This window comes from Neofelis nebulosa, chromosome 10, assembly GCF_028018385.1.
Source record: "Neofelis nebulosa isolate mNeoNeb1 chromosome 10, mNeoNeb1.pri, whole genome shotgun sequence".
NCBI lineage: Eukaryota > Metazoa > Chordata > Mammalia > Carnivora > Felidae > Neofelis > Neofelis nebulosa.
The window spans coordinates 76406652-76425948 of NC_080791.1; the positions used below are offsets into that span (position 1 = coordinate 76406652).

The following is a 19297-nucleotide window of genomic DNA, read 5'->3' on the forward strand; positions in this document are numbered from 1 at the left end:
ATGTTTCTATTGTTCACTGCTGCTTAAAAAATCCTCTAAGTCAGCAAAATTTAATGTTCCAGAATGACTAAGGTTTTGGAGGAATTTTTATTGCATCAGTGCCTTTTTGGTTCAATAGTATTTTTTTTTTAATGTCTTATTTATTTTGATAGCGTAAGGGAGGGAGGGGCAGAGAGAGAGGGAGAGAAAGAATCCCAAGCAAGCCCAGTGTTGTCAGTGCGGAGCCTGACCTGAGGCTGGATCCCATGGCCACGAGATCATGACCTGAGCCAAAATCAAGAGTTGGATGCTTAACTGACTGGGCCACCCAGGTCCCCTTGTCTAATAGTTTAAGAACAGTCACTGGTAGATCCTTAGTGTTGTAATGTCATTAGCAACAACTCGTGACAACTAATGACAGCTTTCTCAAGATGAATGTAGTTTCCAAGATGTCTGGAGGAGGATGGTTTGGAGTAGTAGTTCATTGTGGACTAAGGGAGACTTACCTTTTGAATGAAGATAGGAGTGTTGTAAAAAAATCATGTGCATATGACTGCACAGCGGCCATTGGAACTGGTAACTATAATCTTGATCACCACCTCTCTCTTCTGTTATCAAGGGAATCATCCAAGATGGGAAAATCATCTTTATGCCAAATGGATACATAACTCAATGTCCGAACCTAAATCGCAGTAAGTAGCAACTTGAAGCATTTATGAATTTTTAATATTATATAACTCACTGATAATAAACATGTTACACAAAGTGTAAAAAATGTTGACTTCTGAGGTAGTGGGAATAGGGAGGTAAGTTATTGTCTATATTATATAGTTCTGTGTCTTTGAAGTTTTAAAAAAGCTTATGTGTTGATAGGATTACCATTTGAAGGTAAGAAAAAGTACATTAGCAGTTGGGGTTCTGTAGATAGAGGAAGATAGGTTTAATATGCTAGTATTTATAGTAAACAATGATTTAAATAGCTTGGCTTAGATGTGAGTTTACTTTCTCCACTTTTACAACAATTCACATTTTTTCAGTCGTATCTCAGTAAAAATGAGGACTTAATTTCAATTTAAAAATTTCCCATTGCCTTTTTATTAACAGTTCTTTTTTCTAGTTCCTTTCTTTCTTCTCGTTAATAAAAGGAAAAGATGTAGACCTGAAATCCTGGGTGATTTCACTCCAGTTGCAATGTAATACTTAACCAGAAAAGCAAAAAGCCTTGGACATAGCCAAGCAACTACTGTTGTAAAAAGTTCTTTATTGTATTAGCACTTTATCAACATTTCTTATATTTTCTCTATTGAGCTTGTCCAACTTGCAGTGATTTCTTAAGCCTGGTGCAAGGAATAATGGATTTGCAAGAGCTTTTGGCCAAGATGACTGCAAAAGTAGGTATCTAAATTTCACTTGTGATGTTTCACTTCTTTCTCCATCCTATCTGGAATTTCCAGTGATATGCTATAATGGAAACATTTTTAGCCTTGGCATTTGCAGTATGTTACTGTGGAAATGGTTTATTCTTACGTGAAATAAGGCTACCTATAGTGAACATAACCGTTTAGCTCTTTGATACTATTAGGCTGCATCAAGATGTTTACTTGAAGAATGTTTGGAAGAAAGAGGCCCTGGGAGAGGAAAAGGAATTTGCGTGCTGGCCATCAAACTAGTAACACTGAGATGATATATGGTCAGAGGTACTGCTGCTCATAAGCTAATGCATTTTAGATGTCAGAATAATTGCCAATAATCAGAAGTGCAAAAGAGCCATTGTTAGCAACAGATGATTGTCACCAGAAGGCGTTATATCACATTTCTAAGATGTGCTTCATTTCGGGACTGGTCCTGAGTTAAATAGTGGAGGAGGCAAAGTTTGCCTTCTCACACATTCGGTTTTATAATTGTGAATGTTTGCAATGGATCATCCACTTCACAGGCATCTTTCAAGGATCTGTTACTTGCCAGGTACTGCGTCAGGCACAAAGGAGGCGATAATGAGCAAGACATTATTTCTCTCCCAGAAGCTGTTCATATTGAGTGGTGGACACAAAAATGTAAATTATTATGGGCTTTAATATATAACGTTTAGACTCATAATGAAAAGCCCTGAGCCTTGTGGAGAAAGGCACTGAATAAATAGAAAATGCGGCTAGTGCCGTTGTTATGATACCAATCAGCCGTGGACCTAAGTCCTGGCCTAGGGTGAAGAAAGAATTAGGCTGGGCTTAAGAGACATTATTATGCTCTGCAAAAGGAAGAATTTTAATAACCGTGAAAATGATACATTAATCTTGTTGCACCAGTGGCTATGACTGCTCCCAGCCATCAACCATGGCACAGGGGAAAAAAACCCAAAAACTGGTGGGTAGGTAAGTGTTCGGGCAGGGGGGTAGGGCTGTGTTTTGGACCCGATGGTTGTGCTGCTGAAGATCAGGTTTCTCTTTCAAACTAGGTTTTTGGCTAAGTCCCCTTTTGTCTGCAAAGGAGAGACAGAATACTTTCGTAAGAGAACCTGGGACTTGAGAGCTGAAACATGCACTTTTCACTTCAGCATACAGTGGAAATGCGAATTGCAGCCAATTATTTGCCTTCCCAGCTTGTGGTATATAGAGGCTTGTATTTTATATCGTCTGGAGCAGGTTGATCACAATAGCATTAATTATATTTTAGCTTGCCACCAAATTTTTGGAATGAGAAATACGCCACTCAGTCTCAGGTGATTGTGGTTTCCCAGCTTCAACGATGCCCCTTTCTTTCTTGTTCTTTCCTTTTGCAGGGGATGTCATTTTTCTCTTTTTAGCCATATGTTATCTAGGAGCCACATTGAGCTCTGACCTCCAAACAGTATTATGTAAAATGGGCGTTTGTGAGGCTGGAGATATCTAATTGTGGGCAATCGCAAGCAGAAAATGGTTTCACCCACCTTCTAAACCCCGCCTCTGGCACTTTGGAAGATTTATAAGTCTGTTTCTTCCAAACCATGAATAGAATTATAATTAGAAAACCGAGGACTTCCATTTTCACTGCAGAATTTTGGAATGTGTAATAATCGATAAGAGGAGAGCTGGTAAACTTTTTCTGTAAAGGGTTAGCTAGTTGATTTTAGGCTTTTCAGGCCAAGAGGCAAAATAGAAAATATTATGTATATACTTGTTTAATCACTTAAAATGCAACCATTGAAAAATGTAAAAATCATTCTTAGCTCGCAGGCCATATGAAAAGGAAGGGTGGGCCAGGTTTAGTTCATGGGCCCTAATTTGTCAACCCCTGATTCAGAAGAAGCTGGAAAGTCAGTCGTACTAGGTAATATTTATTGAGTATTTGCTATGTGTTAGATATAATGCTTAAATGTTTTATATTCCCTGTCACTTTAAACCTCACAACAGTCCTGTGAACTGGGATTGATTTATTAGCCCCCTTCCCAGATGAGAAGACTGAGTTCCAGGAATGTTCTGTGACTTTCCCCAAAACAACGGATGGCAGAACTGGGATTCAAACTCAAATTCTGAAAGCTGCATCATAACTGATGCAGTTGGAGAAGGGAGGACTGGAAAGAGAAACAAGATATAAAGAAGGAATGACTAATGGAGAGAGGGAGTTTGGGGATGGAGGGATCAGTGAGAACAATGGGCAAGTGGAAGAGAGGAATGTGTGTTCAGATGGTAACTTGGCAGTGAAACATGCACATAGAGCTTATAGTAGCTTTTGGAGGGGGAAGGTCAGGGCAAGAACAAAGCCCCTGAACTCACTCTTTTGGTTACAGTTGATTGCTTTCCCTGGGAATCTGTGACATTTTGAGTCCTGGTGTGTGCCAGGACCATCCAGGGCCACCTTACATTACATGATCTCCTTAAAGGTTTTCAGATCTTAAAGTCTGCTCAGAATCAAACTGCAAACCTAGGATGGGCCAGGTGAACTCTCATCAAATAATTCTTGAAGAATTCTCACAGAAGATCTTTCCCTCTTGCCTGTGCCAATGTCTGAACAGGAAGGTCTTCTTTCTGTGCCTCGTGGAAGCCTTGTCTCCTTTTTGTTTACTCTTAAACTGAGGATACAGGCCTTTGGGGTTGCGTCTTCATGTAGGAGTTTCCTTTAAGACATCCCAGCATGGGCAGACCCTGTTCCCTAACTCCTCTTCCCTGCATCCTATGTAGCCATCAAGGTGGGCGCTTGGGGGCTCATTGACCTTTCTCCAGTTGCTGGTTCCCTGTAGGTAAAATGGTGACAATTATTTTTGATTTTGTAATGATCCCATGAGTCCAGGCAAGTGAGATTTGAAGGCCTGGTTTTGTGTATGGCACACAATAGGCATTCAGTAAGCTGTAGCTGCTCATTTTGTATTATTAAACCTAGATAGAAATAGGCAGCCATGAGGGGAAGATGGTCCTTAAGAAAATGTACACCTTGCCCAGTGGCTTGGCGTCACTAAGCCTGGCAAAAGCCACAAGTTGCTGTTGGGGTCCTGGTCTAGAGGTAGGTGCCAGGAGGTCTTGGAAAGCAGAAAGTCTTTACACTTGTGTGCTAGTAGAAGCCATGGAATCCTACCAGAGAGGAAGCCCAGTGCACAAGCTGGACAGGAGTTGATAACCATAGTCACATCAAAAAGATGCAGACACCAGATCAGCCCAGGGGTCTGCCCAGTGGTCTTCCCCAGAGGACTTGCTCTTTCTTTTTTCTTTGGCGGGGGGGGGGGGGGGGGGGGGTTGGTGCTTGAGAATGACCACGACCTTGCTGAATACGGACCATATCATGGGAGCAGCTTGTATGCACTTTCAGGTAATATGTCAGGGTACATAAGAGCCCTCTTGAAAAATTCTGGCATTCTGGCAGGATTAACCTTTTTCCAGGTAGAGAAGGTACAGGGAAGCTGTCTTCTGTCATTTTCCCTAAGCCATCCACAAGAGACCACCAGTCCCTGGCTTCCTCTGGGGCTACCCCATTGCTGGGCCAGGTATATTGTGGCTTGCTCTTTCTTGCATCCCATCTGTGCTGGAATCACATTCAGCCTCCAAGCTCAGGAAGAAGAGAACACTGGAGACTGGGAATTTCTTGATTACTTCTGTTTCAGTCTTTGGCAAATCTGTTTATGCAAACCAAGCAGCACTTGGAATAGCATTTCAGCTTGTAACATATTTAATGTTGAGATTTTCATTGTTTTGAGAAACTCAATAGTGATTTTTTTTTTTTTAGTGAAGCTTAAACGTTTAACACAGTGAAATATTTTTTCCCTTCCATTTAACAAATGCCAAATAAATAGTATTTCAAAGAAAAAAAAAAGCACGACTAATGTACTCTGATCCATTCACCGACCTCTTACGTGATAAAGACCTCTGATGTCTGTCTGTGAATGTGCAGAGTTAAGAATAAATGATTCTGTCCATGGTTGCTTAGATAAATGCATGAACAAAGGTAAGACTGAATAGAGATGTGGATTTGCTGCTGGATCTATTTTGGATCTGTAGACATTCTTGGAGAAAATGGCAGGTAGTGTGGAAATAGCTTTTGAAAATGACTTTGTGTAAATTCAGCATGCTAATACCAGTGACAGAAACTGTAATTCATTTTTTGATTCAGAGTTGTTTTCTCCTTTATTGTTCCAGTATTTAGCAGGGTTGGGGGAAAGGAAGGTAAAGTTAAATGCCTTTGAAAAATTAGCTTTTTGCCTTATTAGTCTTTGCTTTTGTGTCTATCTCCTGCACTCTTATTATAGAGATAAGGGCTCTTCAGTGTTGTCAAAAAGTCTAAATATGTTAGAAAAGCAAAGACAGAGTTCAGAAGGGAAGCATTTGCCCTGAGAATAGCTTCCATTATATTAAAACCAAGGTTTTCTTGGTACTGACTTTTGTAGGTGAGCATAGCTCAGTTTTGTTGGACAGTATGGGAAATTGACAATACTGCCTTTAGGCACATTCCTGGATGTTCAGGAAACTTGAGCAGTCACAGAGTTGCCTTTTGGGTTATTTAGTCTTTAAGAAGTTTCTTGGAGTGATACAGGCACTAGATTGTTCCAGGTTTTCAGAGTGAGGCTCATTTTTTCTCACAGATAACCCATTCTCAGCCAGTTTTAGTAAGGATGCAGGTCTAGCTGAACACTTTTTCAACCCCAAGTCATCCGTCAATCACTGCCTTTTGTAGGAACTATGGGGGCTTTAGAAATGAAGTAAAGGTGATGTGTGATAAGTTGTCATTTCTTATTACCTCTCACCTATATGTGGTTTTACTCACTTGACCTCACCAAACTCTAAGAAGTGTATTTAATGTGTTTCCTAAAGAATTCCCAAAGAGCTTAATTATGATAGATTCCAGAAACTCTAATTAGGCTAGAGATTTAAATGTAATCTGAATTTTTGGAAGATTGTGTATACTGGAGGGGTCACAGGAAGCTAGTATTTCAGGCATAGTTAGCTCTGTTTCTTCAGGGGTGATTTTGGTGCATGCAATTTGTCTAGCATCCTATTTGCTTTTTTCCCTGCCCATTGGAAATGCCTACAAAAGGCAGAAGGAACAAGTTTTCTTGAGAGATTCTAAAATTTTGGAGAAGGAGAATGAAATAAATGACAACAGCAAAGTTTAGAATTCCATTTCGATTCCATTTGTAGAGAGTAGTGCTCAGTGGTGCTGGTGGGAATAAATGAGAGGAGCATCTATGGAATGGAACCATAATTAGTACAGAAAGATGTTGGGAGTCGTTATTATCCAGGTTCAACCATTATATCTAAAATACTGGCTTGAAACGGTCTTACTTGGCTCAGAGATTGGCACGATCATCTATATAGGGAAAATACTCAAGACATGGAGGTGTAAGTATGGTTGAGAAGGAAAAGAGAAACTACTTGAAATTTTAGGATGTAGTGTTTGTTTTAGTATATATGCTGCTGAAGGGAGAACAAAAGTAGCGTTTGTTTTGCAATCAAGGTAGTCTCTAAAAAAAAGGGGGAAATGGTAATAATGCTATCAGACTGAGTTCCACTTGGGTATGTGTGAGATTATACCAAAGTTCAATTTTTCGTACCATATGTTTGAAGGCAACTGGAGTAGGCTGCATGGAAAGTGATCAAAAGAGGATTGGACTCTTCTCATGATGAGCTCTTCAGTGAACCTGGTGGTGCTGCATGTGGTCAAGAGCAGGTGTGAAGACAGGATAACCTCAAATGTTTGAAGAGAGTAGATTGCTTAGGACAAGTTACAGAGCAAAACTAGGTCAAACAGAAAAAGTGAGGAGAGATTTCATAGTTCACACCAAGAAAGGATGTTTCAAGCACCCAGAGCTAACCCAAAAAAGGTTTTTGAAAGATAACGTCCTGCCACTGTAGATGCGCGAAGAGAGGCTGGTGAATCACTGCAAGGGGTTACCTGTCATGACGTTCAAGCTTGAAAACTATTTTTGGATCAGAGATTCTAAGATTCTGTGATTGCTGGTAATAGTTGGGTGACCTAGGAAAATGAAAAAAAAGTTTTTCTACAGAATCCCAGCCTCACCTGGGGGTTTGGTTGCCTGTCTTCACCTTTGAAAACCAACGTGGATTCCTTGGATGTTCGTTCTGGGGGATCCTGGGCTAGGGAGAAACTAGATGCTTGTATGAATTTCCCTTTTCCTTGCCCCAGCTCCCAGTAATTTCTCATAGGAGAGGAAGCAGTGATTTCCCAGCCCCAAAACTGACACTCTAGTGTGTGAACACGGAGAAAATGATGGGAGATTCACGTAAGTGCATCGGAGTTCCTGATTAGATCTCCGGTAAACATTATAATGAGTCCTTGAGAATACATTCATTATGAGTGTTTCTGTGTGGGCTTGAGCTGAAAGCACATATGTTTATGTACACCCATGAGGTCCCTGAGATACAGTTTAATGTCTCATTTGGTACTCATCAGACCATAGTAGCCAATATGTCTTCAATTTAGAATGATTCCACCTCATGTTTAAAAGAAAAAGAATCTGGCTAAGAGTAAGTCAGCTGCTCTGAGTATTTTTTCATTCTCCTACTTGGCTTGTATTTTTCTTGTTGCTGTTAGCTTTGTCAGGACAATGCAACTGAAATAAAGAAATTACACCAAGTTATTCTTCTTTGCAGTTAAATTATGCAGAGACGAGACTTAATCAATTGGAAAACTGTCATTGTGAGAAGACGTGTCAAGTGAGTGGACTTCTCTATAGAGACCAAGACTCCTGGGTTGATGGCGATCACTGCAGGAACTGCACATGCAAAGTAAGCCTCTTTGTAAAAAAATACCGTTTTAAGGGAGCATTTTCACTAGTGATTGTGTAATCTGGTCTTGTACTATATAATGCCGACTCAGAAGTATGTATGATCTTTTTTCTAAGCTTCTACTTAGCAATCTGAATAATTTTGAAGGGAACCTGGAAAAGTGTCATGTCCTATGTAAATACTTGGAAATTACAGTGTGCTTCTATTTGACAACAGAGTCTAATACAATCTAACGTTGTTGCTAACAAACTTACTGTTTGGAGTTTGAGGATTAGAGTATCAAAGGGAGGAAGGGACTCTGATTTTCAAGCAGCCTAGCTTTTTAGTCGTTCACAACTTCACAACTTTTCTGTGCTAGAAAAAAATTTAAGAGGAGAGTATAATTAGTTTCTAGATGTTTTTATTATATTTTAGAAGGTGTCCTTCATCTGTTTCAGAGACTTACAAGACTGCCCTACTTTCAGGGTATCTGTCATTTGTATACTCCGTCTGTTTTAGAGAATTCATGAGTACCCCCAAAATTAGTATGTAAACTCTGTGCAGTTGAAATTATTTGATAAATATCTGAAGAATGCCACTGTTTGGGAAAATACATAATGGATTGTTAGAGCCTCAACAATGATTGACAGGGTCTGCAAAAGGTGTCATTTATGTTCTTGTAAAAATAGGCTTTTGTTTTCTGCCTAATCTGCTTAGCCCACACGGGCAGATGGAATGAAGCCAGTGATGTATATCAGAAAAGTAATTGAGGTGGCACAGATTCATTTGGGTTGGAGAAAATACTTCATTTGTGATCTTGGAGTAGACTGGCAATTCCTCCCACTGCTTCTCTTTCCCTGATGAGGTTTCTGGGATGAGATGTAAGCTTCTTCCACAAAGGGAACTTTGAAAGGGCACTTCTGAGATTCCTTTCCCTGTCCTTCCTTCCTCAGAGTGGTGCTGTCGAATGTCGAAGGATGTCCTGTCCCCCTCTCAATTGCTCCCCAGACTCCCTCCCCGTGCACATTGCTGGCCAGTGTTGTAAGGTCTGCCGACGTAAGTACTGACTGAGGGTCGGAGTGGTCCTGTGTAGCTGATGAACATTGATCCCATGAAGTACCAGAAGTTGATACTATATGTATGACAAGAAGAGCTTCTATATTTTAATCAGCTGTGATGTGCAGATACTTTACATAGGCTTTTTTTCTTTTTTAATCCTCATATCAACTCTAATTACTATTCTTCCCATTCTCTGTAGAAGGAACTGGTATTTGAAGGGATTAAGATTAAGTACTTGTCTAGGGTCAAACAACTGGTAACGGGTTGTGTTGATCTGTAAAGTCACAACTCCAAAGCTCCACACGATTTTGTCTCTCTCATTCTTTTTTTTTTTTTAATTTTTAAAAATTTTGTTTATTTTTGAGAGAGTGAGTGAGCATGAGTGGGGAAGGGCAGAGAGAGAGGGAGACACAGAATTCAAAACAGGCTCCAGGCTCTGAGGTGTCAGCATAGAGCCCAGCATGGGACTTGAACCCATGAACTGTGAGATCATGACTTGGGCCCCAGTCAGATGCTTAACCAACTGAGCCACACAGGCCCACCCCCTGGTCTCTCTCATTCTGAATGGTGAAGTTGAGGGCCAGATTCGATGTTTAGGCTTTCTGAGGTCTTGGCCAGATTTCCTGTTACTGAAATGCCTTGTTAGAAATTTTGGGATCAACTTCAGTTAAAATATTGACACAGATTCCTTCAAAGTTGATTTGTCCAAGTTAAAGGATTTAAAAATTCTTACTGTTTTGGCAAGGTCACTTATTTCAGCTGAAATAGTGAAATGAGCCTGGAGACCAGCAGTAAGAGTAAAAGCTGTCATTTAGAATGCTTGGTATTTGCCAGTTACTATGTAGATGCTTCAATTCTGTTAGCTTATTGACTCCTTACTGCAGTCTTTTTGGTGAGGATTATTACTCCTGTTTCACAGGAAGCTTAGGGAAGTTAACTTACCAAGGCTGCAAGCTTGGTAAGTGACAGCAGCGGAATGTGTAACTAGTGATGCCTGACTGAAAGGCCCATTGTCTTTTCATCCAACTGTAGGGTCTTCCGTAGCAAGAGTTTAGGTTAGATGCGTGGCATCCTCTGGGTAACACTCACGGTTGTTTCTCTATTAAAAATACCAGTATCATGGGTCTTCAAAACATCGTGGTCTAGCTTTTTGCCAAGAACAGCCTGTCTCCTAATTTGACAGTGGAGGTGGGGATAGCTGGTTTAGTTACACCAGCCCAAACCTTTCTTGCACTTTTTTCAAAAGGGACTTTGGAATATTCTTCCTCTTTATGGTTGGCACAGTATACCTATTACTATGGAAGGTGGTCCTTGGAGTTAATCTAAAAAGAGGGATTTTCTTTTTATTTCGAGCACTTTTGGAAGTCTTGTCTGGCAAGACAGGTAGCTTAGGTGCCAAGATGCTGAAATGATACTTTGCTCCCGTGAGGGAAATTTAGGTAGGTATGGATTCTTTTTTTTTCAATTTTGATATTCTGTATAACAGCAGAGGATGAGGGTGAAACACTACTGGGAATTTGTTTAAAAATATGACATACTTTTAGTCTATTATTTTGAGTTTTTTGGATAGATCTGTGAATACAGTCTCGTGGAAGTGGTTGGACATGGGAGTAGATGAGTCCTTCGGCTGTTTGGTGTTTTAACCTTTTGATTTTCTAATTATAAAAGCAATGTATTTATTGTGTAACATTTGAAATCACAGAGAAGAGTAAAGATGATGGAGAAATCTCACGATACCACCATTTGGAAATAGTCATTCTTGAAATTTCAGTGAATTTCATTTTTTTCATCCCATCTTATGTGTGGTTGAGATCTTACTGTGCAGATAATTTTTATCCCACTTCGTTGACTTACTATTATCACTTAAGGGTATCCCTGTGCTTTAAAGAACACTCTATAAACTTCATTTTAATTAGCTTCATGTCATTCCAACGTTGGGCTGTTGCTTGCATGACTTGTTTAACCATTCCCCAATCATTGGATATCTAGATTTCCCACTTTTCACTATTATCAATTACTCTTCAGAAATGTGTTTTGTATAGAAAACATATTTTTGTATTGTATATTAACATGCAGGTCTCCAGAGTGGAATCAGTGGGCCCCACATTATCCCCTCAGTAGAAGCGTGTGTGGGGAAGGTAGTCTCTTTTCGTGATTCCAATTAATTTGAGAGTTTTTAAACTTTGAAAAATACTTTAGAAAGTTACCCAACTTTACCAACATGCTGATAGGCAGGCTAACTAAAACATCAGGCTAACTAAAACAAAACAATCCTTTCCTTTGGAATTCATAGCAATTTAGCTAGGTAGTACTAATTTTTTCAGCAGCTATGATTGGCAGTTTGATTGTAGTTTAACAAAATGGCAATACAAATCATGAACACTAGTTTAAAAAAAAACAAAATGAAAAAAACAAAAATGATACACAGCACCTCTGGTAATTAAAAGGTTAAGAACCTCTGGCATAGAGGGTTTTCATTCCTTCATAGTTTTTTATTTTTTATTTTTTAATGTTTATTTTTGAGAGAGAGAGAGAGGGAGGGAGGGAGAGGGGCAGAGAGAGAGAGAGGGAGACACAGAATCTGCAACAGGCTCCAGGCTCTGAGCTGTTAGCTCAGAGCCTGACGTGGGGCTCGAACTCCTGGAACGGGAGATCATGACCTGAGCCAAAGTTGGATGTTTAACCAACTGAGCCACCCAGGCGCCCCATTTCTTCATAGTTTTTAATTGAAATACACATTGGGCAGTTCCCGAGGGCCAGTGCCTGGAGCAGTGGTGAAGGAGCCCTCTCTGCCTCAGAGGGCTCACTTTCAGATTAGGTGACTTAGAGTATCTAGAATTCTCAGTGTAGTCCTGTTAGGCGTGTGGCTAGGGCACTGTTAGAACACAGAATGATGGCTTGTGGGACAGTGCTGAGGGGGCTCAGGGGCCATCAGAAATAGGCCCGGGGTGCTCCCTGGAGGAAGGGGAACCAAGCTAAACCTTTTTAGGCTTCTAGCTGATGACAGTTGGTGGGCTGAGCAGTAGGGTGGAGGAGAGGAGAACGAGGACTGATCAAGCAGAGTGCCAACACTAGTCAACAGAATTTCTAGAAGTTTCCAATACCTGCATATCAGAAAAAGGATGGAGAATATTTACTTAGGTTGTCCCTTTCAGATAAAATTTCCTAACCTACTCTCTGGGTTTGGGTGGAGCAGGATTCTGGAAACTCTGAGGAAAGGTGAGGATCTGGCTGAAATAAAAGGGGATTGAATATGTAAAAGCAAATTGTTTTGGCAGCTGACTTATTAAGTGTTCATGTAGCTGTCATGGCCTCAGGAGCTGCAGTGCTTACCGATGGGGGTGTCTGTTTGGAAATAGGGTCTCAGTTCATTGCTTGAGAAAAGTGCTTTGTCCTTCTGTTTTGATCAAAAGGCCAAAACACTCTTTCTGTCTTCAAGAGCAAGGTAGCTTTCGTAGTGGAGGTTTTGGGTCCTGATGGTACCCTGTTCTTCTCTCTCTTTTGGAGGCATCAGGAAAGACTCAGGAGAGCCTTGTACATTCCTTGGTTGTGGATGTGCAGGAGCTCATTCCTGGGGCCCCACTCTGACCTACCAAGTCAGTCTCCAAACAGTGGTGTCCTGTAAGGTGTTCTTTTGGTAGATGGATTGGAGAAGTATCCTATGGGAGAGAGGAAGGATGACGGAGAGGGAGTCTGTTTGGTAACAGGGTTTCCGTAAGTGACAAGTAGAATAAAGTTGCAAGGGTGGGTTGAGGATTGGTGAGGACAATTGTATTCCATTGAATTCATGCATTCATTCTTACCGAGGTTCCCTCCCAATACTGTCCTTACCTCCGGGAGCAACCCCCCATATGGGGATCATTTGTTCCATGTCAAACACTGTGTTGAGCCCTTCTAATGACCCAAAGTCACAGTCCCTACTATTGTCCCCATTTTATAGATGAGAAGTTGAGGCACAGAGAAGTAACTTATCCAAGGTCTCTCAGCCTTGGTGGAGACAAAGTAACACGTGATCTCTGGCTCCAGAGCTGATTGAAACTCTGAACTCCTCTCCTCTCCACCGCTGTCCAGGGAAATGTATCATGTCATTATGACAGAGTATTGTGTAACACACACACTGTGCAAGAAGCAGAGGTAGCATAGAGAGGGGAGGGATTGACTCCATTAGAAATGTGTGTGCATTAGAAAAGCTTCACAGGGTAAGTAACAGCTGAAGAGGGTGTTATCAGATAGGAGTTTGCTGTGTAGACAAGATGGGTGAGAACACACCTAACAAAGAGAATCCCGTGTGCAAACTCAAGGAAGCAAACATTGCATTGGTTTTTGTAGTCAAAAGCAAGATTTGAAGGCAAGGTTGTGGCATAATCAAAGCGATTTTGATGAATGTGAGTGATGGCCAAAAGACCAGGCACACAGTAGGTATTCCATTATATATATATATATGTATATGTATATATATATATGTATATGTATATATATATGTATATGTATATATATATATACACACACACACACACACATATACACATACATATATATGTATGTATGTGTATATATATATTTGTATATATATATGTGTGTATATATATATATGTATATATGTGTGTATATGTATACATATATATATATGTATTTGAGAGCGATGAATCAGGGACAGAGTGTCTGTAAGGGGGAAGTTGCCAGGTTTTGAACAAGAGCCTGTGCGAGACTCATAGTGTGATTAACAGAACTAAAACAGGTGGAAGTAGCTCAGGAAGTGATACATTCTGTTTGGCATGTGTGAGTCGGAGATGCTTGAGGGACAACCAGTGTGATGTGGGCATCTTGCTCAGAGAGGTGGTATCTGAAGCCAGGTCTGTGAATGAACCCCCTGGGGCAGGAAGGATTCTTGGGTATTCAGCCATTCTGATCTGCCAGTCTCCTTTAAGGTGCAGTACAGAGTGCCGATGTTGATATTCGAACCCACTGATTGCCAAGGGACGGTTGGAGTGTGTGTAGGGTACAAGTACGTAAATAAAGATAGAGCAGCCTAATTCCATATCGGACATGGGGGCCGAGTCCCACCTGTGCATTGTTTATTCAGTGTGCACCCAAATGGCAAAAGCATCCAATCACTGCACTGGAGAAACGAGGTTCAAATTTGAAGGGCCCAGCATCTGCTGGCACAAAAAGATACAATTGAATAACTATTTCTCTAAGTCCCCAGTACATTTGTTTCTGCCATCACAGAGAAGTGTGTGCGTCGGTGCCAGGTTTCAATTTCATGGTCATACACTGTGAAATATCCTAGTTTGCATGTCCCCGGTGTGATATGAAGGACTTCAGGTATCCATTTACATTTCTACTCATACCAAAAGCTGTTGGAACGGACTCCCAAATGCCCCAGCCAAAGGCACCGGAGCCTGACTCACCTTCTGCTTGAATTTCCTCAGACATCAAAAATAAGCCCTTTGGCTGTAGATCAAGAGGTTAGATAATGAGGATTGATGTTAGGTGTATGGAGGGCAGTGGCAGAGAAGGAGGGGTACTGTGGGAGAAATGGGGGTGAGTGTTAGAAAGCAGATATTCTTGTGACCTCGAGTGGTGATCCCGAAAGCTGTCCTAAGATAATTTTGTCGACAGTTGACGCTGGAATCATAAACGCGTCCCGCGCCAGTGCCAGAGCTGCAAATGGCCGAGGCACGCGGCATCGTGTCCATGTCGCTCATAGCCCTCAAAGCACCCTGCTGCATGAGGACATAAAGTTTAGTGGACATTAATTTTTATACGGGGCGCTGGTGAATTTGAGAGATGGATATATCCCTGTGTGTGGCATGAGTGTAAACAGTAAGATGTTCCTATCTCCAGACAGACTCCTCCCCAGAACTCCTGCCAGCGGAGAGGAATCAGGCAGATTTCTTAAAGAGCAAATGTGTGGGTGACAAGGGGCAAAATGAGGAAGATTTCTTGGCTTCCGAGCCTGGGCCGAGAAGCAGATGGCAGATGTGACAGCAGTGCATTTAGCAGAACTGTCACTCTGAAATAAGTCATGTTGCCAGGCTGGCAGCAGCTGCATCTGGGAGTGTGGGGGTTTCCTGGACAGGAATTCCAGGCGCTTGGTGGATGTCCGGTCTCCCCATGCAGGTATATTGGGGAATCCACATCATCACTGGGACCAGTGAGTCACGGTCAAGAAAATTGAGGCACAAAAGGTGGTTGTGGAGAACTTTTTCTTTTTAAATTAACGTTTGTTTACTTTTGAGAGAGTGAGAGAGAGAGCTGGGGACGGGCGGAGAGAGAGGGAGATACAGAACCCAAGAGGAAGACACAGAATCCAAAGCAGGCTCCAGGCTCTGAGCTGTCAGCACAGAGCCCGACGCGGGGCTCATACTCAGACAGCAAGATCATGACCTGAATAGAAGTTGGATGTTTAACTGACTGAGCCACCCAGTTACCCAATAATGTTTTCTTTTGGAAGGAAGGGAGGAGAGGTTGATTTAGAAAACTCTCTATTTTTTGTGTTTGTTCTGGAACAAAAGCAGAACTTTTGTATTTGCTTTTAATGTTTGAAAGGGCATTGAATAGCAGAAAGAATTCTTATTTGGGAATCAGAAATTTTGACTGGTTTTTGCTACCAATTATAGGCACATTAATTCTAAAATTATTTGTTGTTATTAACAGTAAGCCCAGAGAGGCACTGAGCTTGGGGCTGGAGATAAAATGATGAAATAGACCTAGGCCATCATGGAGGTTTTAGCTAGCAGGAGATGTGTATAATGAATTGGGCAACTGAGAGAAAATGTGAGGTGTGCTATGTTGGAGCTAGGTCCAAAGTACAATGCAAGGGCGAAGTGAAGGCAGTTCACCAGTGCTGGAAATCAAGAACAGCTTCGTGCTGGATGTCAGGCCTACATTGCAACTGATGGGTGTAGAGGGTGGGGGTTTTCAGGGGAAGGTGGATGAGGCTGCCTATTCCTGGAGAATAGTATGTGTAGAAGCAAAGGAAAGCGTGGCTGGGGTATATGTGGAGGTTGAATGTTTGGGAGGGTGAGTAAATGCAGAGAAATTGGTGAGCTGTGGAGCTGTGAAGGTTGAGAAGTAAGGAAAAGCTACATGAACGGCTTTGTTTGCTGAATTAAGGAATTTGGACTACATTCTGAGGGTATTTCGTGACCCATAGTGATTTTTAAAGCATGGCCTCATATTTGCAATTAAGAGAGGATAGAAAGACCCCAGAGGGTGGGGTGTAAGTGCTGGGGTAGATAATGGTGCCATTCACAGAAAGGACATATTAGGCTAGAACAGATTCAAGTTTGGTGTGGCTGGTTGTAGGTCTGGTTCCAACAGGAAGCAGACTCTGAAATGGAGATTTGCGTGTCCTTTATTAGGAACTTTTGTCAGGATCGGTTCGGGGGTAGGAGTGGGATAGTGAAGGAAGCAGAATTGACCAGATGAAGGGGTTGCACTGTAATGCAGTTACAATAAACACTTCAGTCATTCCTACAGGGAGTTCTGGAGCTGGAATGACCTTTCAGAGAGATTCCTAGTTGGGGCCAGGGGCCAGAACTTTGTCCTACATTCATCAACCACTCATTGTATGTGGGCTGCCCTAGAAAGAACATTTGAGCTTGGATAAAGTGGCTCCTTTCAACCAAGGGCAAGTCCTGGATCATTATTCAGTTGAGCTGTTGGTCATCAGTTGTCCCAGCAGCTGCAGGAATGAGTCCTTTGGCCATCGAGGGGGATCTGGGTAGCATGTCACAATATCCACTACAGGATCATGATGATAAGTATAACCAAATCTCTGGGCTTTCCTCTTTCTGTGGCTAACAAGAGGGAGTTAGACAAGTTGATTGTGAAGGTATGTATATACTTGAACATTCCATGAGAGTTGGAGGATTGTAGAACTAAGAAGCTACCAAATTTAATTAACCTGTTTTTAACAGATGCAGAAATGGAGGCTCTGAGAGGTAAGGTGGTTTTTGTAAGACAGTGAGTAGTAGAGACATCTTAGATTGCATGTTTTCACTTCTGCCTCTCCTGAGGACTAGGGTAGAAGGATCCTCCTCTGTGCAGGAGAGGGAGTCATCAGGCCTTTGCTTTCCTGTTCCTGGAAAGTTTGATGTGGCTGGAGAACTGGGTGGAGACACATTAGGGTCAGATCAAATTAACATATTCTGCACTGGCTTAAAGTTGGCTCAGCAAGTTGAGTTGAGGACTGAGTCTCAGGGGAATCTAAATTGAATGGTGGGAGTTCTATTTATGCTTTTAACTTTGCTACAGAGCCTGTCTATTCCGTGCCCTTCCTAGTGACCTATAGAGCTCACCTTCCCAAAGGCAGTCTCTCTAGTGCATTGATAAGTACTTTACTGGTTTGGCTTGTATTTCTCAATAGTTTCTGAACTTCATAGGAACATAGAATGTGAGGACACGCATTTCCCATGATGACAAGGAAAAAAAAAATGGTGTCCTTCTGCCTGGCGGCTTAGGTTCTGATGAATGGCACATGAGTCTCCTTTTACCCAGTTGTTTATGTCTGGAGTGTATGAATTAAAGCTACTGCTATTATCCTCCATGGTGATGTGACAACCACTTCTTCCTTGTTTTGACTTCTATCCACATCACTTCATTTTGTAGTTCCTTTGACAGATCTGACGTTGAAATAGTTGTATATCCTGAGTTTGATGGGCTCATGGCAAATGTAATGAAGATGACCATTTGATGGGAACTCAGTAGTTGTCCTTACACTCTTCCCATGACTTATGGGAACAGTTTCCTGTTGTTTAGAATCAGAGAATCTGTGGAATCTGTTGAAGTTGGATGGCTCCATGGAGGTCAATTTGTTGCATAGCCTGACTGACCCATTTTTCTGTTTTTGTTACAGCAAAATGTATCTATGGAGGAAAAGTCCTTGCAGAAGGCCAGCGGATTTTAACCAAGAGCTGCCGTGAATGCAGAGTAAGTTTCAATCTTACGTTCCCCATCCCTTGGGGGGAATTAACATATAGATAGATGGGCTTAGTTAGGGATCTGGAGTGGAACATGTTGGCCTGAGTGGGTGTCTGAGTGGTGGTCTGCTGTACGGGATGGGAAGGTCCCATCCACTGTCATTGTGTGGCTGGGTGGTCATCAGCTGTGGAACATAGAGCCTTGGGAAAAAGTACTGAAGGATGTGAGAAGGCAAAGGTAGCCAACAACTACCATAAGTCAGTGAGGTTGGCAGGTGGCCCTGGGAAAGGGTTTTGAGTTGATTTTGGGGAAATCGGTTTGTGATGCCAACTCTGGATGGTGCCATCTCTGCTCACAAGTGTCTTACATATTGTGAGAAAGTGCCGGTCTCCTGCCTGCCCTCGTCTGTCTCTTTCTTGAAATAAGATGTGTAGAAGCATAGATCTTCAGTAGTCAGTCAGCTAACCTCCCGTGCTCAGCTGCTGCATACTAGCATGGTAACAAATTCTGGGTATATAATGGTAAACACAACAAAGTCCCTGTTTTTCTAGAACTTGCAGTCTAGTAAGAGAGACCGATAATAAGGAACTAAATAAGCGTATGATGTAATGCCAAATCATGCTGAGACGATAGAGAGCTTTTGGGTAGGTGTGGGTGGTCTGAGAAGGCCTTTCTGTGGAGGTGATATTTGAACAAAGTGTGGGAGCCGTCCTAGGAATGTAAGAGTGAGAGACGGAGGGAAGGAGGGTGCACAAATACAAGGTGGTACATTACAGAGCAGCCACCTTCCACTGAGGAGGCACAGCTGGGGTTGTGGGGCATCTCCAGAGAGGCTGAGTGGAACCACTGCATCACAGAATAGCCATCTTTACGAGTGCTTGCTACTACATTAGTTCATGTGCTCCTCATCACAGCCCTGGGGAGAAGAAAGGAATCTCTTTTATAAAGATCGAGGAGAATGAGGCATTTAGAGACCTGGAGAAGCTCTCAAGGAGCTTGAATACATTTCTCTATGGGAGCCTTGGTTGGAGGTGGGTGGACGAAAGGCTCTTTTCTGTCTCTCCGGGACTAGACTCTACCCCAGGGGTTAACACCCTCAGACTTTCCTATTGTATATTTCCCATTCCCACTTTCTTGGCTGCACT

General features: G+C 41.9%; 1 protein-coding gene across 2 annotated transcripts in view; it reads left to right on the top strand.

Annotated features, from left to right (window-relative positions):
• The window catches only part of NELL1 (neural EGFL like 1), an 891388-nt gene that overhangs the window by 190015 nt on the left and 682076 nt on the right, over positions 1–19297 (top strand). For both annotated transcript variants that reach the window (XM_058688463.1, XM_058688464.1), the window contains exons 6-10: positions 599–671; positions 1288–1370; positions 8052–8186; positions 9119–9221; positions 18088–18161. In XM_058688463.1, the coding sequence (XP_058544446.1) occupies positions 599–671; positions 1288–1370; positions 8052–8186; positions 9119–9221; positions 18088–18161 (468 nt within the window). The remainder of the gene's footprint in view (positions 1–598; positions 672–1287; positions 1371–8051; positions 8187–9118; positions 9222–18087; positions 18162–19297) is intronic.